The 26,436-nt window shown below is 43.1% G+C and overlaps 1 protein-coding gene and 1 non-coding gene across 5 annotated transcripts in view; both read right to left on the reverse strand.

Moving 5' to 3' along the window:
- GCC1 (GRIP and coiled-coil domain containing 1) overlaps nt 1–26,436 on the reverse strand; it is a 127,967-nt gene that overhangs the window by 22,436 nt on the left and 79,095 nt on the right. For all 4 annotated transcript variants that reach the window (XM_053716319.1, XM_053716317.1, XM_053716320.1 and 1 more), the window contains exon 2: nt 7,476–7,975. In XM_053716319.1, coding sequence (XP_053572294.1) covers nt 7,476–7,954 — 479 coding nt within the window. In that variant the 5' untranslated portion in view covers nt 7,955–7,975. The remainder of the gene's footprint in view (nt 1–7,475; nt 7,976–26,436) is intronic.
- On the reverse strand, nt 14,010–14,091 carry TRNAL-UAG (transfer RNA leucine (anticodon UAG)). Its single transcript has one exon. It is a non-coding gene; the product is annotated as a tRNA-Leu (tRNA).

Consider the following 26,436-nt stretch of genomic DNA (forward strand, 5'->3'; position numbering starts at 1 on the left):
GCACGAACCACATCAAGATTGTGTAACAGACGTTCCTTGTTAGAAACTGGATTAGGACACAGAGAAAGAACAACTATTTCCTGGTTAATATTCTTATTGGAAACCACTTTTGGAAGAAAACCAGGTTTGGTACGTAAAACGACCTTATCTGTATGAAACACCAGATAGGGTGAATTACACTGCAAAGCAGACAATTCAGAAACTCTTGTAGCAGAAGAAATAGCTACCAAAAACAAAACTTTCCAAGATAGTAACTTAATATCTATGGAATGTAGAGGTTCAAACGGAACCCCTTGAAGAACTGAAAGAACTAAATTTAGACTCCATGGAGGAGTCACAGGTCTGTAGACAGGCTTGATTCTGACTAAAGCCTGTACAAACGCCTGAACATCTGGCACGGCTGCCAGACGCTTGTGTAACAGGATAGACAGAGCAGATATCTGTCCTTTTAAGGAACTAGCTGACAGACCTTTCTCCAATCCTTCTTGGAGAAAAGATAGTATCCTTGGAATCCTAATCTTACTCCATGAGTAACCCTTGGATTCGCACCAGCAAAGATATTTCCGCAATATCTTATGGTAAATTTTCCTGGTGACAGGCTTTCTAGCCTGGATCAGAGTATCTATAACTGATTCCGAAAACCCACGCTTAGCTAGAATCAAGCGTTCAATCTCCAAGCAGTCAGTTGCAGAGAAACTAGGTTTGGATGTTCGAATGGACCTTGAATTAGAAGGTCCTGCCTCAAAGGTAGCTTCCATGGTGGAACCGATGACATATTCACCAGGTCTGCATACCAAGTCCTGCGTGGCCACGCAGGAGCTATCAGAATTACCGAAGCCTTCTCCTGTTTGATCCTGGCTACTAGCCGGGGGAGAAGAGGAAACGGTGGAAAGACATAAGCTAGATTGAACGACCAAGGCGCCACTAAGGCATCTACCAATGTCGCCTTGGGATCCCTGGACCCATACCCGTAACGTAGAACTTTGGAGTTCTGACGTGACGCCATCAGATCCAGATCCGGAATGCCCCATAGTTGAGTTAACTGGGCAAAAACCTCCGGGTGAAGTTCCCACTCCCCCGGAAGGAAAGTCTGACGACTCAGATAATCCGCTTCCCAGTTGTCCACTCCTGGGATGTAAATTGCTGATAGATGGCAGGAGTGATCCTCTGCCCATTTGATGATCTTGGATACCTCCCTCATCGCCAGGGAACTCTTTGTTCCCCCCTGATGATTGATGTACGCTACAGCCGTCATGTTGTCCGACTGAAATCTGATGAATTTGGCCTCCGCTAGTTGAGGACATGCTTGGAGCGCATTGAATATCGCTCTCAATTCCAAAATTTTTATCGGGAGAAGAGATTCTTCCCGAGACCATAGACCCTGAGCTTTCAGGGACTCCCAGACCGCACCCCAGCCTAAGAGGCTGGCGTCGGTCGTGACAATGATCCACTCCGGTCTGCGGAAACTCATTCCCTGAGACAGGTGATCCTGAGACAACCACCAGAGGAGTGAGTCTCTGGTTTTCTGGTCCATTTGTATCTGGGGAGACAAATCTGCATAATCCCCATTCCACTGTTTGAGCATGCACAGTTGCAATGGTCTTAAATGAGTTTGAGCAAAGGGAACCACATCCATTGCCGCAACCATTAGTCCTATTACCTCCAGGCACTGAGCTATGGAGGGTTGAGGAATGGATTGAAGAACTCGACAAGTGTTCAAAAGTTTTAACTTCCTGACCTCCGTCAGAAAGATTTTCATTTCTACCGAGTCTATTATTGTTCCCAGGAAGGGAACCCTTGTGAACGGGGACAGAGAACTCTTTTCTATGTTCACCTTCCACCCGTGAGACCTTAGAAAGGCTAGAACAATGTCCGTATGAGCCTTTGCTTTGTGAAAGGATGACGCTTGTATTAAAATGTCATCTAGGTAAGGTGCTATTGCAATGCCCCTTGGCCTTAGCACTGCTAGAAGGGACCCTAGCACCTTTGTGAAAATTCTGGGAGCAGTGGCCAATCCGAAGGGAAGAGCCACGAACTGGTAATGCTTGTCCAGAAAGGCGAACCTCAGGAACTGATGGTGATCTTTGTGGATAGGAATATGCAGGTACGCATCCTTTAAGTCCACGGTAGTCATATATTAACCCTCCTGGATCATTGGTAAAATTGTCCGAATGGTTTCCATTTTGAATTATGGAACTCTGAGGAATTTGTTTAGGATTTTTAAATCCAGAATTGGCCTGAAAGTTCCTTCCTTTTTGGGAACTACAAACAGGTTTGAGTAAAATCCCAGTCCTTGTTCTGCTGTTGGAACTGGGTGTATCACTCACATTTTTAAAAGGTCTTCTACGCAATGTAAGAATGCCTGTCTCTTTATCTGGTCTAAAGATAAGCGAGACATGTGGAACCTTCCCTTTGGAGGAAAGTCCTTTAATTCTAGAAGATACCCCTGAGAGACAATTTCTAGTGCCCAGGGGTCCGGAACATCTCTTGCCCAAGCCTGAGCAAAGAGAGAAAGTCTGCCCCCTACTAGATCCGGTCCCGGATCGGGGGCTACCCCTTCATGCTGTCTTGGTAGCAGCAGCAGGCTTCTTGGCCTGTTTACCCTTGTTCCAGCCTTGCAATGGTTTCCATGCTGGTTTGGGCTGGGATGCGTTACCCTCTTGCCTAGTGGCTGTAGAGGTAGAAGCCGGTCCGTTCCTGAAATTGCGAAAGGAACGAAAATTAGACTTATTTTTAGCTTTGAAAGGTCTATCCTGTGGAAGGGCATGGCCCTTTCCCCCAGTGATATCTGAAATAATTTCTTTCAACTCTGGCCCGAATAGGGTCTTACCCTTGAAAGGAATATTAAGCAATTTTGTTTTGGACGACACGTCCGCCGACCAAGATTTTAACCAAAGCGCTCTGCGCGCCACGATTGCGAAACCAGAATTTTTCGCCGCTAATTTAGCTAACTGCAAAGCGGCATCTGTAATGAAAGAATTAGCCAACTTCAGGGCGTGAATTCTGTCCATGACTTCATCATAAGAAGTCTCCTTCTGGAGCGAGTTTTCTAGTTCCTCAAACCAAAAAGCCGCTGCAGTGGTTACAGGAATAATGCAAGAAATTGGTTGAAGAAGAAAACCCTGTTGAACAAAAATTTTCTTAAGTAAACCTTCTAATTTTTTTTCCATAGGGTCTTTGAAAGCGCAACTGTCTTCTATTGGTATAGTCGTGCGCTTAGCTAGCGTTGAAACTGCCCCCTCTACCTTAGGGACCATCTGCCACGCGTCCCTTCTGGGGTCAACAATTGGGAACATTTTCTTAAATATAGGAGGGGGAACAAAAGGTACCCCTGGCTTCTCCCACTCCTTAGTCACGATATCCGCCACCCTCTTAGGTATCGGAAACGCATCAGTGTGTACTGGGACCTCTAAGAATTCGTCCATTTTACACAATTTTTCTGGGACCACCAAAGGGTCACAATCATCAAGTGTAGCTAGGACCTCCTTAAGTAGGGCGCGGAGGTGTTCTAGTTTAAATTTAAATGCTATGGTATCAGGCTCTGCCTGCTGAGAAACTTTTCCTGTGTCAGAAATTTCTCCCTCAGACAGGCCCTCCCTCACCGCAAAGTCAGATTGATGTGAGGGCACTACAGATAAATTATCCTCTGCGTCTGCTTGCTCATTTTCTGTATTTAAAACTGAGCAATCACGCTTCCTTGGAAAAGCTGGCAGTTTGGATAAAAATGCTGCGAGAGAATTATCCATTACTGCTGCTAACTGTTGCATAGTAATAGCAATTGGTGCGCTAGATGTACTGGGCATCGCTTGCGCGGGCATAGCTGGTGTTGACACAGAAGGAGGGGATAGCGGGCTATCCTCACTACCTTCAGCTAAAGAATCATCTTGGGCTACATCTTTAAGCGTGATTGTACGGTCCTTAAGCTGTTTGGACGCTATGGCACACTTCACACATAAATTTAATGGGGGAACCACCTTGGCCTTTAAACATACAGAACATAGGCTATCTGAAGGGTCAGACATGTTTGACAGACTTAAACAGAACTTCAATGCAATAAAAATAATTTTTGACAAAAACGTTACTGTGTCTTTAAATAATAAAAGTGCACACTTTATTACTGAAACATCAAAAAACCATCAAATAAACATCCGATTTTAATGAAATTTTCACCACAGTGTCTTAATGCTTTGAAAAGATTGCACACAAATTTTCAGACCAATTAAATCCTTAATGCCCAAACCGGAGCTAATAACAGCAGTTAACCGGTTAAAAACACTACAGTACAATGCCACAGCCTCTACTGTGGCTTTTACCTTCCTTAGGGATTATTTAAGTAGGAAATAAGCCTCTCTGAAGTCCTTTCTGATGTCTCTGGACTCCCCACGTGAAGCTGCATGAACTGCCTAGTCAAAACAACTGCGCAATTGAGGCGCGAAAATAAGGCCTCCTCCCTCTTCATTCCAGAGTGGAGGGGCCTTTCTGACTAGATTAGGTGTCCAAATAAGTGCCAGGCGCAAATTAAACCCCATAAGTGTTTTAAAGTCTGAAAAAACACCTTATATATACTGAAAACATGCTAAAAAGCAATCGATTTAGCCCACAATAGTGTCAACCAGCATAGAGCCCTTAATATAAGCCATAATTTTATACAGAGTCTAAGAAAAATGGCTTACCTATCCCTGAGGGAATTTCTGACAGTCTTCTAGCATTACATGGTCTTGTTAGAAAAATGACTGATCATACCTGAAGCAATTAAGCCTGCAAACTGTTCCCCCCAACTGATGTTCTCTGGTATTCAACAGTCCTGCGTGGGAACAGCAAAGGATTTTAGTTACTGGTGCTAAAATCATATTCCTCTCAGCAGAAATCTTCATCACTTTCTGCTTCAGAGTAAATAGTACAAGCCGGCACTATTTTAAAATAAACTCTTGATAGAAGAAATAAAAACTACAACTAACACCACATACTCTTTACCACCCCCGTGGAGATGCTACTAGTTAGAGCGGCAAAGAGAATGACTGGGGGGGCGGAGCCTGAGGGGAGCTATATGGACAGCTCTGCTGTGTGCTCTCTTTGCCACTTCCTGTAGGGATTGAGAATATCCCACAAGTAAGGATGAAGCCGTGGACCGGATACACCAATGTAGGAGAAAATATATATTAAAATGGAACAGATGATAGTGTATGTATATGTTCATATGTACATTCCATTAGCAGCCCTTATAAGGAAAATAGGTTCCTGCATTATCTTAATAAACTGAAATGAATCAACATAACTGCATACTGCAAACACCTCTCAATGCCGCATAAGACACAGAGAATAAAACCCACCATGTCTAAATCACAGACATGACATGAACGACTACCGTATGCTTAAATTCACAATGCAGACTGAACACTAACAACTCCGCTCTGCTCCCATGCCGGAGAACGAGGCAGAGTTAAGTTACTCAACCACCTCTAGGAAAAAATAAATGGCGACGCTCCGATAATATCAAGGAGGAGTGGTCACAATTTGGCACAGAAAGGAAGCTTTATACAGTCCACTAACTCTCTCTGTTAGGAGGATTCCGCCGTAGAGATACAAACTGAAAATAACAGAATTTTTAAACAGTCAACCTCACTGTCGACTAACTCTCTCTGTTAATCGTGCAGCTTCCGTGTCCAGCCGAGCTAAAACGCTTCTAAAAGAGGGGCAGGAGAAATACAAGAGGAAAATAAAAATGCGTGCTCAGTTTTCTTGTTAATAACACCAGCACATCAACGCAGCTCCCTAGAAATGGCACGATTCGCGCTCTCCTAATGGCCTTTGACATAGTCAATTCAGAATTAAGAGTGGCCAGAATACAGATCCTGTATAAAGGTTATATCTGAGCCCCATAGACAGCTAACCTCTTCCTTGTTATGAAGAGTGTTAACATTAAATCTCCAATCTCATGCATAAGTGACTGCCCACTGCCACCAGCATCCATAAGGATATGTCACATTTAAAAGCAGATGGTCTTAACTTCTTAACCGCTTCAGTGCCAGACTTCCAGAACCCCCAGAAGAACAAAAGGCACTTACCTGAATTCTAGTCGTCCAGCAATCAGGCGACTCAAAGTATGAGAGGATGTCACTCCTCACAGAGACCTGTGTAAAGAGAAAACAGAATTTATGTTTACCTGATAAATTTCTTTCTCCAACGGTGTGTCCGGTCCACGGCGTCATCCTTACTTGTGGGATATTCTCTTCCCCAACAGGAAATGGCAAAGAGCCCAGCAAAGCTGGTCACATGATCCCTCCTAGGCTCCGCCTACCCCAGTCATTCTCTTTGCCGTTGTACAGGCAACATCTCCACGGAGATGGCGTAAAGAGAAAGACAGAGTAAACCCACTCAGGCTTTCTATACCAGGGCAGCAACATGTTAGGAAAACGCAGTAAAGCACACTTTACAAGTTCCTAACTGCTTTAAAGCTACCACAGCCCTGCTGGAGACACTAACGTGGAGAACAGCTATACCCAAATTGTGATGGAAGATCAGAGCAATCCTGCCCTGTCTTCAAAATAAAAAATCTTGATCGAAGAATTCTAATCAGGACACCTAATTATTTCACCTCCTCCTTGCACTAGAGGCAAAGAGAATGACTGGGGGTTGTGGAAAGGGTGATATGCTGGTCACAGTGATATTCCCAACAGTAATTGATGATGATCAGTGGACTCACCGTGTCATTAGAAAGAAACAAAACTTTATTAGTTATTAAAATTCGGAAAAGACAAAAATAAAAACCAAGAATTAGAAACAAGATAATTAGAACCAAAATACACAGGTACTGCACTAGTATACTTGCTATAATGGGTAAGTAGTGATTGGTAATACACTCGCGGATTTATAGTAACCACTTCATTAATAGTTGGCATGCGTAAAGTGTAACCCGACAGTCAAAATAGATGTGGGTAAAGAACTAGATTAGCATTCCAACAACATCAAATAGAGTGGATCCCTCTCAGTGTACACATAGTCCCATTGTGATATCAAAGGGCAATTGCCTCTAAGTATTTCCAGATTATGAGCTGTATCTAGATTTGAATATGTGTGCACCGTCACAAATTGCCAGCCACTATATTATTTGTGCGTTAGCTCTGTATTCTATAATTAGATTAGCAGTAAAGTCACAATATTTGCTACTATTAAATTTACAATGTTAAATAACTTGTGAGATAATGTAGCAATTGTGTATCGAATCGTTTGCAAGTGCTCTGGAATTTATCACATTACTATGAACTGTGATATTGGATGCACTATATGTAACTATATGGCTTTGATATTAATATCTGGCTAGTGGATGAGTAGGAGATAAATATATATATATATATATATATATATATACACACACACATACATACATACACTCTTGTAGTTAGTTTCGCTGCTACCTCTCTGCACATTCCCCTTTTATGTTGGCTCTTTTCAGGTTCCTACAAGTAACTACCTACCTGGTCAGTGTAGCCAGCTGGTTCTTCAGTTGCACCATTCTTCTATCAGTTTCCCCAGGTGCAAACGGACCACCTTCTCCACTAGCTGTGCTGACACCACTCTCAGAGCCGCTGGCTTCCTCTGCTCCCCCCCCACCTCTGCGCAGTGCAGGATCTGCCCGCTCATCCTCACTGGTCTCCCCACCACGTGCGCTCGGCAGACTTCCTGCGGTTTCCACGCTGTCCTCACTGTGTGTAGAGTGTTGGTCATCATGAGGCTCTTCAGCTTCTGGTGGACTAGCGTGAGGCTCATCAGCTGCTGACAGAACATGCAGACTGGCCTCAAGAGCTTCCTTCTCCTTAAGCAGGCTTTTGTATGCCCTCACTACATCTTTCAGCCGTGTCTGGTACTGCTGCAGTTGTTTGCGCTGTGCCTCAACCGTGTCTTGTAACTCCTTCTTACTGGGGCCACCACCAAAATTCATCCCTAGCTTCTCCATGCTGCAGGTCTTACCTTCAAGCTGAAAGAAGACATAGAAAGTAAGCAAGAGACAAATAGAGATAGAAAAAAATACTGAGAGAAAATTAAGAAAGAATAGATTTGCTTATATGGACTTATTATGATTGCATCTAAATCAAGCCTTGAGGAATCCCCTCTGCCTCAAAAATTAGCTCAGCACCTGGATGTAGACGTATACATAGAGACCTATGTGCACCCGCCCTGGATCTATACGTATATATATTGCACATACAGACCTATCCGCACACCCCCTGGATGTATAGGTATATATTGCACATACAGACCTATGCGCACACCCCCTGGATGTATACATATATATTGCACATATAGACCTATGCGCACACCCCCTGGATCTATACATATATATTGCACATATAGACCTATGCGCACACCCCCTGGATGTATACATATATACAGGCCCGGCGCTTGCACAAGGCAATCTTGGCAACCGCATAAGGGTGCCTCAGAAGTGGGGTGCAAAATTGGAGAGGAGAGCAGTGATTTTTTTTTTTAAGAAAAAAATTATACATATTTTTTTTTAATTTTGTTATACTTTACCAGTGGCGAACTTCCAGGGTCCCAAAGGTCACATATTTGTTGTGGCCACCGGGCCCTGGAGATCCGCCACTTGCGAGGGCCCAGGCCAGCACCGTTCCTAACTTCCAATTCTAAGTAAGGTGCCTCAGTCAGTGCCGTTAGCAGCAGCAGCAGCAGCAGCACCTCCAACCCGCGCGCGGCGCTCCCTCTGTTATCCTGATGTTGATAGTGACAGACTACTCATGGTTATGAATGTTCATCCCGCTCTCCCCGGCGGCACGTCCAGCTTTCATTCACTGTCTGTAGTGCACTGTTACACACTAGCTAGCGACTGACAGCAGTCCGGTTATTGGGGGGCTGCCTTCAACTTCTTCAAGAAGAGGTCTTGATCCGATTGCATGAAACCCTGCTCCACGGTCCTCCAGGCTCCAGTCTTCTGTGAGTACCGGGTTGTTACTTAGGGAACTCTAGCTGTGTCAGTACCTGCTGTGGGATCATGGGATGGCATTTGGCAAGGTGTCCTGTTATATATGTACCCATACCCTGTTATATATAGTATGTGTGTGAGTGTGTGTATATATGTAGGTACATACATATACACACGAAAGAGAGAGGAGAAAGAGAGAGGAGAAAGAGCATGTATGTATGTATGTATGTATGTATGTATGTATGTATGTATGTATGTATGTATATATACATATATATATATATATATATATATATATATATATATATATATATATATATATATATATATATATATATATATATATATATATATATATATATATATATATACACACACACACACACAATACAGTATATATATATATTTTGAGTATATAATAATCTTTAGGGTTTTTTAGTACATCTTTTTAACATTTTGTAAAAATCAGAAATGGTATATGGTATGTAATGGGGGGGGGCACAAAATGTATCCTCGCCTGTGTGACCAAAAATCCTAGCACCGGCCCTGCATATATATTGCACATACAGATCTATGTGCACACCCCCTGGATGTATACATATATATTTCACATACAGATCTATGCGCACACCCCCTGGATGTATACATATATATTTCACATACAGATCTATGCGCACACCCCCTGGATGTATACGTATATTATACATACAGACCTATGCGCACCCCCCCCCGGATGTATACGTATATTATACATACAGACCTATGCGCACACCCCCTGGATGTATAAGTATATATTATACATACAGACCTATGTGCACACCCCCCGGATGTATACGTATATATTATACATACAGACCTATGTGCACACCCCTCGGATGTATACGTATATATTATACATACAGACCTATGCGCACCCCCCCGGATGTATACGTATATATTATACATACAGACCTATGCGCACCCCCCCCCCGGATGTATACGTATATATTATACATACAGACCTATGCGCACCCCCCCCGGATGTATACGTATATATTATACATACAGACCTATGCGCACCCCCCCCCCGGATGTAAACGTATATATTATACATACAGACCTATGCGCACACCCCCCGGATGTATACGTATATATTATACATACAGACCTATGCGCACACCCCCCGGATGTATACGTATATATTATACATACAGACCTATGCGCACACCCCCGGGATGTATACGTATATTATACATACAGACCTATGCGCACACCCCCCGGATGTATATGTATATATTATACATACAGACCTATGCGCACACCCCCTGGATGTATACGTATATATTATACATACAGACCTATGCGCACACCCCCCGGATGTATACGTATATATTATACATACAGACCTATGCGCACACCACCCGGATGTATACGTATATATTATACATACAGACCTATGCGCACACCCCCTGGATGTACACGTATATATTATACATACAGACCTATGCGCACACCCCCCGGATGTATACGTATATATTATACATACAGACCTATGCGCACACCCCCTGGATGTAATATGTATTTTATAGACCTATGCACACATTTATTACATGAATGTTCTTACTTGTTTCATGCCCGTAGGTGCTTCATCAGAAAGGGATACATACTACTAACAGACAATGTTTTAAACATTTCCATAAACCAATCAGTGAAGCCCTTGACTTAAAGGGACAGGCAACACAAAAATTGTTATTGTTTAAAGAGATAGCTAATGCCTTTACTACCCATTCCCAGCTTTGAACAAAAAACATGGTTATATTAACATACTTTATAACCTTCAAGCCTCTAAATTTCTGTCTGTTTCTAGGACCCTAAAGACAGCCCATGATCACATGCATTGTATTAGCTTTTCACAACAGGGAAGTGCTAGTTCATGTGAGTCATATAGATATGATATAGATAACATTGTGCCGACGCCTGTGGTTTCAAACAACAATGCACCAATTGGCTTAAATGCAAGCCAATAGATAAAGTCATGTGATCAGGGGGCCGTCAGAGGATGCTAAGATACAAGGTAATCACAGAGGTAAAAAACAAAATGTATGCCTACCTGATAAATGTATTTCTTTGTTGACACGGTGAGTCCACGGATCATCATTAATTACTGTTGGGAATATCACTCCTGGCCAGCAGGAGGAGTCAAAGAGCACCACAGCAGAGCTGTTAAGTATCACTTCCCTTCCCACAACCCCCCAGTCATTTGACCGAGGGAAAAAGAGAGAAAGGAAATAACACAAGGTGCAGAGGTGCCTGAGGTTTAAATACCAAAAAAACCTGACTGAAAACAGGGAGGGCCGTGGACTCACTGTATCAAGAAATAAATAAATTTATCAGGTAAGCATACATTTTGTTTTCTTTCTAAAGGACACAGTGAGTCCACAGATCATCATTAATTACTGTTGGGAATCAATACCCAAGCTAGAGGACACAGATAAGGGAGGGACAAGACAGGTAACCTAAACACAAGGTACCACTGCCGAAAGACCCTTTCACCCAAAAGAAACCTCATCCGAGATAAAAGAAATTAAATTTATAGACTTTGGAAAAGGTGAGCCAAGAAAAGCCAAGTCACTGCCTAACAAATCCATGCTACAAAGGCCTCATCCTACAAGGCCCAGGAAGAAAAACACCACCCTAGTGGTGTGTCTCTCAGGAGGCTGCCATCCAGCAGTCTGATAAGCCCTGCAAAAAACACTTCTCCACCAGAGAGAAAGAGAAGTGGCAGAAGCCTTCTGGTCTTCATGTCAGAAAGCAACAATAATACAGAAGACGAAAGTCCTTCGTAGCATGTAGATAAATAAAAGGACCCATACAACATATAAAATGAACAAGAAACGATCTTTATGAGAAGAAATCATTAGGACGGACAAAAGGAAAAACAAACTCCTGATGAAAATCTCTGTCCGAAACAACCTCAAGAAAAAAACAAAAACAAACCTGGTACTAATAACTCCCTTATCTGCCTGAAATACGAGATAAGGAAAACCACACTGCAAGGCTGAGAGTTTGGAAATCCTCAGAGAAGAAGAAATTAAACTTTCCAAGATAGAACTTAATATCTATGGAATGCATAGGCCCAAACGGAGCCTGAAGAAAAACTTTAAGAACAAAGTTACGGCTCCAAGGGAGCAACTGACTTAAACACAGTCCTTATTCAGACCAGGACCAGATAAAAAGATTGTACATCTGCCAGATCTAACAGATAACCCCCAATCAAGGATTACCTGGAGAAAAGATGAGATCCTCGAGATCCTGCCATATCCTATAGATAATCTTCCTAACACAAATGTTCAATCTCCAAGCAGACTGCTTCAGAGAAACGAAATTTGGATTAAGGAAAGACCCCTAAAGCAGAAGACCCTTCCTCAGTGTAAACTTCCATAGAGTTAGAGACGACATCTCCACTAGATCCGCCTAACAGGTCCTGCGGGGTCACGAGTTAGGAGAAAACCAATGCTCTCTCCTACAAGATCCAAACCATAACTCGTGGAAGAAGACAAACAGAGAAGGAAGATAAGAACCTAAAGTTCCAAAGAACTGCCAGAGCATTTATCAGAAGGCTTGAGGATCTCTTGACCTTGAACCGAACATGGAACTTTGAGATCTGACGAGACCCGATCATAACCAAATCTGGGAACCCCCATTTGGAAGATAACCTTGAGGAGAACACATCCGTTTCCTCAATTTTCCATTCAAGAAATGAGGATGGCAAATGGGCAATAACTGAGAGCACTTTCCTACGTGACTAAGGAACTAGAGTTCCTTCCTGGAAGTTGATGTAAGCCACAGAAAAGGTTGTCAGACTGGAACCCGACAAAATGGGCAAAAGACAACTGAGGTCAAACCATCAGAGCATTGTAAAACATAACCAACTCCAACTGATGAAGAGGAGAGCAGACTACTCCTAGGACCAACTTCCCTGCGCTAGAATGCGGACAGCGGTCACCCTACCTCTCGCCTGACAACCGAGCGCTCTTGTAAAAAACACCACAGGAAAAAGACTCTTGTCGACAGCCCCATTCCAGTGACTGAGCATGCAGAATCGGACACAGAGTCATTGAGGCTGAACCGTGGACAGAAGGAGGCGGCAAGCGGAAAAGGATCTAGGCCTTCCTGACCTCCTATAGAAAATACTCCATTCAAAGGATCAAAAATAAATCCTAAGCAGAAAACCCATGAAGCTGGGACAAGGGAGCTCTTTTCCAGCTCCACTTCCATTCGTGGAACGAAGACAGACAAAAACCTCCAATAAGATCTTGCTTGTAGAAGGATGGCGCCTGGACCCATGGGATGACCAGGAGAGGCGCCACTGAAATCCCGGGACTGAATCGAAACCCATAAACCTTGGAAAACTCTGGAAGCAATCGCATAGCCATGATGGCCCACAACTTAAGTTTGCCGGAGGCAAAACTCAGAAATCTGAGATGATTCCTTTACTTGGTAAAATGAGGGAACGCATCCTTAGGTCTAAGGCTGATAAAAATTGAATCTCCTGCACCAAGGAAGAATGGAGTGAATAGTCTCCATCTTGAGGACGGTACTCAGAGAAACCTATTTAAACAGGTCAAGTCTAAATTAGGACAAAAATCATTTAGAACAGAATGGAAAAGGAAGTTAACCCCTGTTCCTGTACTGGAACAATTCTTCCCAGGGAGGAAGATTCTAAACACATTTCAAGAACGCCTCTTTATCTGGCTACAGACAAACTAGAGAAAAAGGAATCTACTCCTGGGAAGGAGTTGATATCAATTCAGAACCTAGAGATAAGAGTTCTACAGCCCCTTAGGGATCTAGGAAAACCGTATCCAGGCAAGTGAAAAAACTGAGATAGACTGCCCCTTCCAGGATCCACCAAAATGGAATCAGATAAGGCGTAACATCAAAAGGATGCCGGACTTGTCCATAAAAGTTTTCCTAAAGTAACATCTATCCTAATATAAGGATTAAAGTTTTCTTGACCAGAATATCAATGGCCCCTAATAAGCACCATGATATTAAAGGAGACAACTTTCCTTGTTTTAAATGATGATTCTGGCAGCGGTGGGATCTGAACCCACGCCTCTAAAGAGACTGGAGCCTAAATCCAGCACCATAGACCGCTCGGTCACGCTACCTTGCACCCCATACCTGAGAAAATTCTAACACGGTCGAGAACAGGACAAATTTTACAATAATTCCTAGTAAAAATAAAATTCACTAGAAAATGAGTATTGACAACAACAGGAAAGTTGAGGTTTACCAAGTAGCCAGCCCTTCCTAAAGAAAATAAGGTTCAGGCTTGAAACTGAAAAGGAATACTTCAGCACCAGATAAAGGAATTATGCTGTCTGAACGGAGATTTAACCCTCAGATACTATCGACTATCCTCCTTGGCAGACTATAAGGAAGGCAATATGATAGTAGCAAGCAGAGCAGAAACCTTACTCTCTGGTAAATTTAAATTTCCTCTATCTGCTTTTCCTTTCTTAAAGGGAAATCGCTAATGTCACAGAACCTTCTTTAACATAACAAAGGTGTTCAGGCTTAAATCTGAAGTATACAACTTCAATCTCAGATGAAGGGATTATACCGTCCAGGTCTGAGATTTCCCCCTCAGAAACTAGCTAAACCTCCTTACCTAGGAGATGGATCTCTGTGTAGGCAAATGTGAAACCGAAACCTTCAAATTCTAAATTATAAATGTTCCTTTGCACTTTCCCTGAGAAAGGGAAAACAGACCAAGCCGCAGATAACGTAGAGAATATCTGGGCTCAATTCTGTATGCAAAACACTCCTCTTGGAGATTGAGAGGAACCACAGGGCACTTCATGTGACGCCATTAAGGCTTGGGACATAAAGGAGAAAAAACTGTTGCACAGTCAAAAAACATAATTTATGCTTACCTGATAAATTTATTTCACTTGTAGTGTATCCAGTCCACGGATCATCCATTACTTATGGAATATATTCTCCTTCCCAACAGGAAGTTGCAAGAGTCCACCCACAGCAAAGCTGCTAAATAGCTCCTCCCCTAACTGCCATATTCAGTCATTCGACCGAAAACATGCAGAGAAAGGAAAAAACCATAGGGTGCAGTGGTTCTGTAGTTCAAATGAAAAAAACAGAATTTATGTTTACCTGATAAATTACTTTCTCCAACGGTGTGTCCGGTCCACGGCGTCATCCTTACTTGTGGGATATTCTCTTCCCCAACAGGAAATGGCAAAGAGCCCAGCAAAGCTGGTCACATGATCCCTCCTAGGCTCCGCCTACCCCAGTCATTCGACCGACGTTAAGGAGGAATATTTGCATAGGAGAAACCATATGGTACCGCGGTGACTGTAGTTAAAGAAAATAAATTATCAGACCTGATTAAAAAAACCAGGGCGGGTCGTGGACCGGACACACCGTTGGAGAAAGTAATTTATCAGGTAAACATAAATTCTGTTTTCTCCAACATTGGTGTGTCCGGTCCACGGCGTCATCCTTACTTGTGGGAACCAATACCAAAGCTTTAGGACACGGATGAAGGGAGGGAGCAAATCAGGTCACCTAAATGGAAGGCACCACGGCTTGCAAAACCTTTCTCCCAAAAATAGCCTCAGAAGAAGCAAAAGTATCAAACTTGTAAAATTTGGTAAAAGTGTGCAGTGAAGACCAAGTCGCTGCCCTACATATCTGATCAACAGAAGCCTCGTTCTTGAAGGCCCATGTGGAAGCCACAGCCCTAGTGGAATGAGCCGTGATTCTTTCGGGAGGCTGCCGTCCGGCAGTCTCGTAAGCCAATCTGATGATGCTTTTAATCCAAAAAGAGAGAGAGGTAGAAGTTGCTTTTTGACCTCTCCTTTTACCGGAATAAACAACAAACAAGGAAGATGTTTGTCTAAAATCCTTTGTAGCATCTAAATAGAATTTTAGAGCGCGAACAACATCCAGATTGTGCAACAAACGTTCCTTCTTTGACACTGGTTTCGGACACAGAGAAGGTACGATAATCTCCTGGTTAATGTTTTTGTTAGAAACAACTTTTGGAAGAAAACCAGGTTTAGTACGTAAAACCACCTTATCTGCATGGAACACCAGATAAGGAGGAGAACACTGCAGAGCAGATAATTCTGAAACTCTTCTAGCAGAAGAAATCGCAACTAAAAACAAAACTTTCCAAGATAATAACTTAATATCAACGGAATGTAAGGGTTCAAACGGAACCCCCTGAAGAACTGAAAGAACTAAGTTGAGACTCCAAGGAGGAGTCAAAGGTTTGTAAACAGGCTTAATTCTAACCAGAGCCTGAACAAAGGCTTGAACATCTGGCACAGCTGCCAGCTTTTTGTGAAGTAACACAGACAAGGCAGAAATCTGTCCCTTCAGGGAACTAGCAGATAATCCTTTTTCCAATCCTTCTTGAAGGAAGGATAGAATCTTAGGAATCTTAACCTTGTCCCAAGGGAATCCTTTAGATTCACACCAACAGATATATTTTTTCCAAATTTTGTGGTAAATCTTTCTAGTTACAGGCTTTCTGGCCTGAACAAGAGTATCGATAACAGAATCTGAGAACCCTCGCTTCGATAAGATCAAGCGTTCAATCTCCAAGCAGTCAGCTGGAGTGAAACCAGATTCGGATGTTCGAACGGACCCTGAACAAGAAGGTCTCGTCTCAAAGGTAGCTTCCAAGGTGGAGCCGATGACATATTCACCAGATCTGCATACCAAGTCCTGCGTGGCCACGCAGGAGCTATCAAGATCACCGACGCCCTCTCCTGATTGATCCTGGCTATCAGCCTGGGGATGAGAGGAAACGGCGGGAACACATAAGCTAGTTTGAAGGTCCAAGGTGCTACTAGTGCATCCACTAGAGCCGCCTTGGGATCCCTGGATCTGGACCCGTAGCAAGGAACTTTGAAGTTCTGACGAGAGGCCATCAGATCCATGTCTGGAATGCCCCACAGCTGAGTGACTTGGGCAAAGATTTCCGGATGGAGTTCCCACTCCCCCGGATGCAATGTCTGACGACTCAGAAAATCCGCTTCCCAATTTTCCACTCCTGGGATGTGGATAGCAGACAGGTGGCAGGAGTGAGACTCCGCCCATAGAATAATTTTGGTCACTTCTTCCATCGCTAGGGAACTCCTTGTTCCCCCCTGATGGTTGATGTACGCAACAGTTGTCATGTTGTCTGATTGAAACCGTATGAACTTGGCCCTCGCTAGCTGAGGCCAAGCCTTGAGAGCATTGAATATCGCTCTCAGTTCCAGAATATTTATCGGTAGAAGAGATTCTTCCCGAGACCAAAGACCCTGAGCTTTCAGGGATCCCCAGACCGCGCCCCAGCCCATCAGACTGGCGTCGGTCGTGACGATGACCCACTCCGGTCTGCGGAATGTCATCCCTTGTGACAGGTTGTCCAGGGACAGCCACCAACGGAGTGAGTCTCTGGTCCTCTGATTTACTTGTATCTTCGGAGACAAGTCTGTATAGTCCCCATTCCACTGACTGAGCATGCACAGTTGTAATGGTCTTAGATGAATGCGCGCAAAAGGAACTATGTCCATTGCCGCTACCATCAAACCGATCACTTCCATGCACTGCGCTATGGAAGGAAGAGGAACGGAATGAAGTATCCGACAAGAGTCTAGAAGTTTTGTTTTTCTGGCCTCTGTCAGAAAAATCCTCATTTCTAAGGAGTCTATTATTGTTCCCAAGAAGGGAACCCTTGTTGACGGAGATAGAGAACTCTTTTCCACGTTCACTTTCCATCCGTGAGATCTGAGAAAGGCCAGGACAATGTCCGTGTGAGCCTTTGCTTGAGGAAGGGACGACGCTTGAATCAGAATGTCGTCCAAGTAAGGTACTACAGCAATGCCCCTTGGTCTTAGCACAGCTAGAAGGGACCCTAGTACCTTTGTGAAAATCCTTGGAGCAGTGGCTAATCCGAAAGGAAGCGCCACGAACTGGTAATGCTTGTCCAGGAATGCGAACCTTAGGAACCGATGATGTTCCTTGTGGATAGGAATATGTAGATACGCATCCTTTAAATCCACCATGGTCATGAATTGACCTTCCTGGATGGAAGGAAGAATAGTTCGAATGGTTTCCATCTTGAACGATGGAACCTTGAGAAACTTGTTTAAGATCTTGAGATCTAAGATTGGTCTGAACGTTCCCTCTTTTTTGGGAACTATGAACAGATTGGAGTAGAACCCCATCCCTTGTTCTCTTAATGGAACAGGATGAATCACTCCCATTTTTAACAGGTCTTCTACACAATGTAAGAATGCCTGTCTTTTTATGTGGTCTGAAGACAACTGAGACCTGTGGAACCTCCCCCTTGGGGGAAGCCCCTTGAATTCCAGAAGATAACCTTGGGAGACTATTTCTAGCGCCCAAGGATCCAGAACATCTCTTGCCCAAGCCTGAGCGAAGAGAGAGAGTCTGCCCCCCACCAGATCCGGTCCCGGATCGGGGGCCAACATTTCATGCTGTCTTGGTAGCAGTGGCAGGTTTCTTGGCCTGCTTTCCCTTGTTCCAGCCTTGCATTGGTCTCCAAGCTGGCTTGGCTTGAGAAGTATTACCCTCTTGCTTAGAGGACGTAGCACTTTGGGCTGGTCCGTTTCTACGAAAGGGACGAAAATTAGGTTTATTTTTTGCCTTGAAAGGCCGATCCTGAGGAAGGGCGTGGCCCTTACCCCCAGTGATATCAGAGATAATCTCTTTCAAGTCAGGGCCAAACAGCGTTTTCCCCTTGAAAGGAATGTTAAGTATCTTGTTCTTGGAAGACGCATCAGCTGACCAAGATTTCAACCAAAGCGCTCTGCGCGCCACAATAGCAAACCCTGAATTCTTAGCCGCTAACCTAGCCAATTGCAAAGTGGCGTCTAGGGTGAAAGAATTAGCCAATTTGAGAGCATTGATTCTGTCCATAATCTCCTCATAAGGGGGAGAATCACTATCGACCGCCTTTATCAGCTCATCGAACCAGAAACATGCGGCTGTAGCTACAGGGACAATGCATGAAATAGGTTGTAGAAGGTAACCCTGCTGAACAAACATCTTTTTAAGTAAACCTTCTAATTTTTTATCCATAGGATCTTTGAAAGCACAACTATCCTCTATGGGTATAGTGGTGCGTTTGTTTAAAGTGGAAACCGCTCCCTCGACCTTGGGGACTGTCTGCCATAAGTCCTTTCTGGGGTCGACCATAGGAAACAATTTTTTAAATATGGGGGGAGGGACGAAAGGAATACCGGGCCTTTCCCATTCTTTATTAACAATGTCCGCCACCCGCTTGGGTATAGGAAAAGCTTCTGGGAGTCCCGGGACCTCTAGGAACTTGTCCATTTTACATAGTTTCTCTGGGATGACCAACTTGTCACAATCATCCAGAGTGGATAATACCTCCTTGAGCAGAATGCGGAGATGTTCCAACTTAAATTTAAACGTAATCACATCAGGTTCAGCTTGTTGAGAAATGTTCCCTGAATCAGTAATTTCTCCCTCAGACAAAACCTCCCTGGCCCCATCAGACTGGGTTAGGGGCCCTTCAGAACCATTATTATCAGCGTCGTCATGCTCTTCAGTATCTAAAACAGAGCAGTCACGCTTACGCTGGTAAGTGTTCATTTTGGCTAAAATGTTTTTGACAGAATTATCCATTACAGCCGTTAATTGTTGCATAGTAAGGAGTATTGGCGCGCTAGATGTACTAGGGGCCTCCTGAGTGGGCAAGACTCGTGTAGACGAAGGAGGGAATGATGCAGTACCATGCTTACTCCCCTCACTTGAGGAATCATCTTGGGCATCATTGTCATTGTCACATAAATCACATTTATTTAAATGAATAGGAATTCTGGCTTCCCCACATTCAGAACACAGTCTATCTGGTAGTTCAGACATGTTAAACAGGCATAAACTTGATAACAAAGTACAAAAAACGTTTTAAAATAAAACCGTTACTGTCACTTTAAATTTTAAACTGAACACACTTTATTACTGCAATTGCGAAAAAACATGAAGGAATTGTTGAAAATTCACCAAATTTTCACCACAGTGTCTTAAAGCCTTAAAAGTATTGCACACCAAATTTGGAAGCTTTAACCCTTAAAATAACGGAACCGGAGCCGTTTTTAACTTTAACCCCTTTACAGTCCCTGGTATCTGCTTTGCTGAGACCCAACCAAGCCCAAAGGGGAATACGATACCAAATGACGCCTTCAGAAAGTCTTTTCTAAGTATCAGAGCTCCTCTCACATGCGACTGCATGTCATGCCTCTTCAAAAACAAGTGTGCAACACCGGCGCGAAAATGAGGCTCTGCCTATGATTTGGGAAAGCCCCTAAATAATAAGGAGTCTAAAACACTGCCTGCCGATATTATTATATCAAAATACCCAGATAAAATGATTCCTCAAGGCTAAATATGTGTTAATAATGAATCGATTTAGCCCAGAAAAAGTCTACAGTCTTAATAAGCCCTTGTGAAGCCCTTATTTACGATCTTTATAAACATGGCTTACCGGATCCCATAGGGAAAATGACAGCTTCCAGCATTACATCGTCTTGTTAGAATGTGTCATACCTCAAGCAGCAAGAGACTGCTCACTGTTCCCCCAACTGAAGTTAATTGCTCTCAACAGTCCTGTGTGGAACAGCCATGGATTTTAGTGACGGTTGCTAAAATCATTTTCCTCATACAAACAGAAATCTTCATCTCTTTTCTGTTTCTGAGTAAATAGTACATACCAGCACTATTTTAAAATAACAAACTCTTGATTGAATAATAAAAACTACAGTTAAACACTAAAAAACTCTAAGCCATCTCCGTGGAGATGTTGCCTGTACAACGGCAAAGAGAATGACTGGGGTAGGCGGAGCCTAGGAGGGATCATGTGACCAGCTTTGCTGGGCTCTTTGCCATTTCCTGTTGGGGAAGAGAATATCCCACAAGTAAGGATGACGCCGTGGACCGGACACACCTATGTTGGAGAAATTACCTGCCTTAAAGTGACAGGGCGGGCCGTGGACTGGATACACTACAAGAGAAATAAATTTATCAGGTAAGCATAAATTATGTTTTCTCTTGTTAAGTGTATCCAGTCCACGGATCATCCATTACTTATGGAATACCAATACCAAAGCTAAAGTACACGGATGATGGGAGGGACAAGGCAGGTACTTAAACGGAAGTTACAACTGCCTGTAAAAAACCCTTTCTCCCAAAAATAGCCTCCGAAGAAGCAAGGTATCAAATTTGTTAAATTTGAAAAAGTATGAAGAGCAGACCAAGACTCCGTCTTGTAAATCTGTTCAACAGAAGCCACATTTAAAAAAGGCCCAAGTGAAAACCACAGCTCTAGTAGAATGAGCTGTAATCCCTTCAGGAGGCTGCTGTCCAGCAGTCTCATAAGCTAAATGAATTATGCTTTTTAACCAAAAAGACAGAGAGGCTGCTGAAGTCTTTTGACCTCTCCTCTGTCCAGAATAGACAACAAACAGGTGAACGTTTGATGAAAACTGTAGTAGCTTGGAAGTAAAACTTTAAAGCACAAACCACGTCCAATATTGTGTAATAGACGTTCCTTCTTTGAAGAAGGATTAGGATACAAGCATGGAACAACTATCTCTTGAGTGATGTTCTTGTTAGATACCACCTTAGGAAAAAACCCAGGTTGGTACGCAGGACTACCTTATCCGTACGAAGGACCAGATAAGGAGAATCACATTGTAACACAGATAACTTGGAGACTCTACGAGTCGAGGAAATAGCTACCCAAAAGGAACTTTCCAAGATAAAGATTGATATCTATGGAACAAAAAAGGTTCAAACGGAACTTCTTGAAGAACCTTAAGAACCAGGTTTAAGCTCCATGGCGGAGCAACAGTTTTAAACACAGGCTTGGATCTAACCAAAGCCTGACCAAATGCCTGAACGTCTAGAATACCTGCCAGACGCTTGTGCAAAAAAATAGACAGAGTAAAAATCTGTCCCTTTTAAGGAATTAGCTGACAACCCTTTTCTCAAAAACATCTTGGAGAAAAGATAATATCTTGGGAATCCAGACTTTACTCCATGAGTAACCCTTGGATTCATAACAATCAGATATTTACACCATATCTACGTTCAATTTTCCTAGAGACAGGCTTTCATGTCTGTATTAAGGTATCAATGACTGACTCGGAGAAGCCATGCTTTGATAACAGCAAGCGTTCAGTCTCCAGGCAGTCCATCTCAGATTGATTCTATGTAGATGGTTGAAAAGGACCCTGATGTAGAGGGACCTGTCTCAGAAGCAGAGACCGTGATGGAAAGGATGACATGTCCACCAGATCTGCATACCAGGTCCTGCGTGGCTACGCAGGCGCTGTCAAAAACACCAAAGCCCTCTCCTGCTTGGTCTTGACCTCCGGAGGAAATCCCACTCCCCCGGAAGAAAAGTCTGACGACTTAGAAAATCCACCTCCCAGTTCACAACACCTGGGATATGGATAGCTGATAGACAAGAGTGAGTCTCTGTCCAGTGAATTATTGTAAGACTTCTAACATCGCTAGGGAACTTCTGTTCCCCCTTGATGGCTGATGTAAGCCACAGTCGTGTATATTGTCCGACTGAGTATGATGTACCTCAGAGTTGCTAACTGAGGCCAAGTCTGAAGAGCATGGAATATCACTCCCAGTTCCAGAATATTTATTAGAAGGAGGGTCTCCTCCTAAGTCCACTATCCCTGAGCCTTCAGGGAGTACCAGACTGCATCCCAACCTAAAAGGCTGGCATCTATTGTAACAATTGTCCCATCTGACCTGCGGAAGGTCATACCCTTGGACAGATGGACCCGACATAGTCACCAGAGAAGAGAATCTCTGGTCTCTTGGTCCAGGTTTAACAGGGGGACAAAACTGTGTAATCCCCGGTCCTCTGACTGAGCATGGATAGTTGCAGCGGTCTGAAATGTAGACGTGCAAACGGTACTATGTCCCTTGCCGCTACCATTAAGCCGATTTCATTCATGTACTGAGCCACCGAAGGGCGCGGATGGGATGAAAAAAACACGGCAGAAATTTAGAAACTTTGACAACCTGGACTCCGTCAGGTAAATCTTCATTTCTACAGAATCTATCAGAGTCCCTAGGAGGGAAACCCTTGAGATTGGGCATAGAGAACTCTTTCCTTGTTCACTTTCCACCCATGTGATCTCAGAAATGCCAGTACTACGTCCGTATGAGACCTGGCAATTTGGATGTTTGACGCCTGTATCAGGATGTCGTCTAAATAAGGGGTCACTTCTATACCCCACGGCCTAAGGACCGCCAAAGCGACCCCAGAACCTCCATAAAGATTCTTGGGGCTGTAGATATCCCAAAGGAAAGAGCTACAAACTGGTAATGCCTGTCTAGAAAGGCAAACCTGAAAAACGATGGTGATCTTTATGCATCACAATATGAGGATAAGCATCCTTCAAATCCATTGTAGTCCTCTATTGACTCTCCTGGATCATAGTTAAGATGGTACGAATAGTTTCCATCTTAAATGACGGAATTCTGAGGAATTTGTTTAAGATCTTTAGATCCAAAATAGGTCTGAAGGTTCCCTCTCCTTGGGAACCACAAACAGATTTGAGTAAAAACTCTGTCCCTGTTCCTCTCTTGGAACTGGATGGATCTCGTACACAATGTAAGAATGCCTCCTTCTTTATCTGGTTTGCAGATAATTGTGAAAGGCGAAATCTCCCCTTTTTTGGGGGGGCGTTCCTTCATGCTGCCTTAGAGGCAGCAGCAGGCTCCTTGGCCTGCTTATCTTTGTTCCAGGTCCGATAGTCTCCAGACCGCCTTGGACTGAGCAAAAATTCCCTCTTGTTTTGCCTTAGAGGAAGTGGATGCCACACCTGCCCTGAAGTTTTAAAAGGCATGAAAATTAGACCTTTTTTGGCCCTTGATTTGGACCTATCCTGAGGAAGGGCATGACCTTTTCCTCCAGTGATATAAGCAATAATCTCCTTCAAACCAGGCCCGAATAGGGTCTGCCCCTTGAAGGGAAGTTAAGTAGCTTATTTATTAAAGTCACGACAGCTGACCATGATATAAGCCATAGCGCTCTGCGCGCCAGTATAGTAAAAAACAGAATTCTTAGCCGTTAGTCTAGTCAAATGAACAAAGGCATCAGAAAACAAAGGAATTGGCTAGCATAAGCTTGTCAAATATATTCATCCAATGGAGTCGCTAACTGTAAAGCCTCATCAAGAGACTCAACCCAGAACGCCGCAGCAGCAGTGACAGAAGCAATGTATGCAAGGGGCTGCAGGATAAAACCCTGTTGAATAAACATTTTTTATCCATTGGATCTAAAAGCACAACTGTCCTCGCCAGAGGTAGTGGTACGCTAAGCTAGAGTAGAAACTCTTCTCTCCACCTTACGAACTGTCTGCCAGAAGTCCTGTGTGGCAGTAACTATTAGAAAACATTCTTCTAAAAAATAGGAGGGGAAGAGAACGGCACACCTGGTCTATCCCATTCCTTATTAAAAAATTTTTAGTAAACCTCTTTAGGTATTGGAAAAACATCAGTACACACCGGCACTGCATATTATTTATCCAGTCTACACAGTTTCTCTGGCCCTGCGATTGTACACATTCATTCAGAGCAGCCAAAGCCTCCCTGAGCAACAAGTGCAGGTTCTCAAGCATAAATTTTAAATGTAGAAATATCAGAATCAGGTTAAATCATCTTCCCTGAGTAAAAAAAAATCACCCACAGACTAAGCATATTGTGAGGTAGTATCATACATGGTTCTTAAAGCGTCTGTATGCTCTGTATCTACCCCCAGAGCTAACTGCTTTCCTTTAGGAAGTCTGACTAATACTGCTGCCAGAATATTATTCACCACCTTTGCCATGTCTTGTAAAATAAACGCTATGGGAGCCCTTGATGTACTTGGCGCCATTTGAGCGTGAGTCCCTGAAGCGGGAGTCGAAGGGTCTGACACGTGGGGAGAGTTAGTCGGCATAACTTTCCCCTCGACAGAATCCCCTGGTAAAATAAACGCTATGGGAGCCCTTGATGTACTTGGCGCCATTTGAGCGCGAGTCCCTAAAGCGGGAGGCAAAAGATCTGACACGTGGGGAGAGTTAGTCGGCATAACTACCCCCACGACAGAATCCTCTGGTGATAATGTTTTTAAAGACAAAAAATGATCTTTATTGTTTAACATGAAATCAGTACATCTGGTACACATTCTAAGATGGGGTTCCACCATGGCTTTAAAACATAATGAACACAGAGATTCCTCTATGTCAGACATGTTAGAACAGACTAATAATGAGACTAGTAAGCTTGGAAAAGACTTAAAATCAAGTTAACAAGCAAATATATAAAACGTTACTGTGCCTTTAAGAGAAACAAATTTTGTCAAAATTTGAAAAACAGTGAAAAAAGACAGTAAAACAAACGAAAGTTTTACAGTACATGTAATAAGGTAACAGAGCATTGCACCCACTTGCAAATGGATGATTAACCCCTTAATGCAAAAAACAGATCAAAAAAACGACATAGACGTTTTTAAAAACAGACACAACAAACTGCCACAGCAGAGCTGTGGATTACCTTCCCTATAAACGATTTTGGAAGTCCTTTTAGCCCTTTAGAAATGTCCTGTAGTATTCATGGGACTGCTGAGGGAATCTGGATGATTCATTTTGTAATTTTAACTGCGCAAAAAAGCGCTAAATTAGGCCCCTCCCACTCATATTACAACAGTGGGAAGCTTCAGTTAACTGTTTCTATGCAAAATTTAAGCCAGCCATGTGGAAAAAACTTAGGCCCCAATAAGTTTTATCACCAAACATATGTTAAAAAACGATTAAACATGCCAGCAAACGTTTTAAAACACACTTTTACAAGAGTATGTATCTCTATTAATAAGCCTGATACCAGTCGCTTTTACTGCATTTAAGGCTATACCAACATTACAGTGTTATCACCAATGTACGTTAAAAAACGATTAAACATGCCAGCAAACGTTTTAAAACACATTCTTATAAGAGTATGTATCTCTATTAATAAGCCTGATACCAGTCGCTATCGCTGCATTTAAGGCTTTACTTACATTACTTCGGTATCAGCAGTATTTTCTTAGTCAATTCCATTCCTAGAAAAATATTTTACTGCACATACCTTATCTGCAGGAAAACCTGCACGCCATTCCCCCTCTGAAGTACCTCACTCCTCAGAATGTGTGAGAACAGCAAATGGATCTTAGTTACGTCTGCTAAGATCATAGAAAAAACGCAGGCAGATTCTTCTTCCAAATACTGCCTGAGATAAACAGCACACTCCGGTGCCATTTAAAAATAACAAACTTTTGATTGAAGAATAAACTAAGTATAAAAAACCACAGACTCTCACGACCTCCTATCTATGTTGAGGCTTGCAAGAGAATGACTGAATATGGCAGTTAGGGGAGGAGCTATTTAGCAGCTTTGCTGTGGGTG

The sequence above is a fragment of the Bombina bombina genome, chromosome 6 (assembly GCF_027579735.1).
Source record: "Bombina bombina isolate aBomBom1 chromosome 6, aBomBom1.pri, whole genome shotgun sequence".
Classification (NCBI taxonomy): domain Eukaryota; kingdom Metazoa; phylum Chordata; class Amphibia; order Anura; family Bombinatoridae; genus Bombina; species Bombina bombina.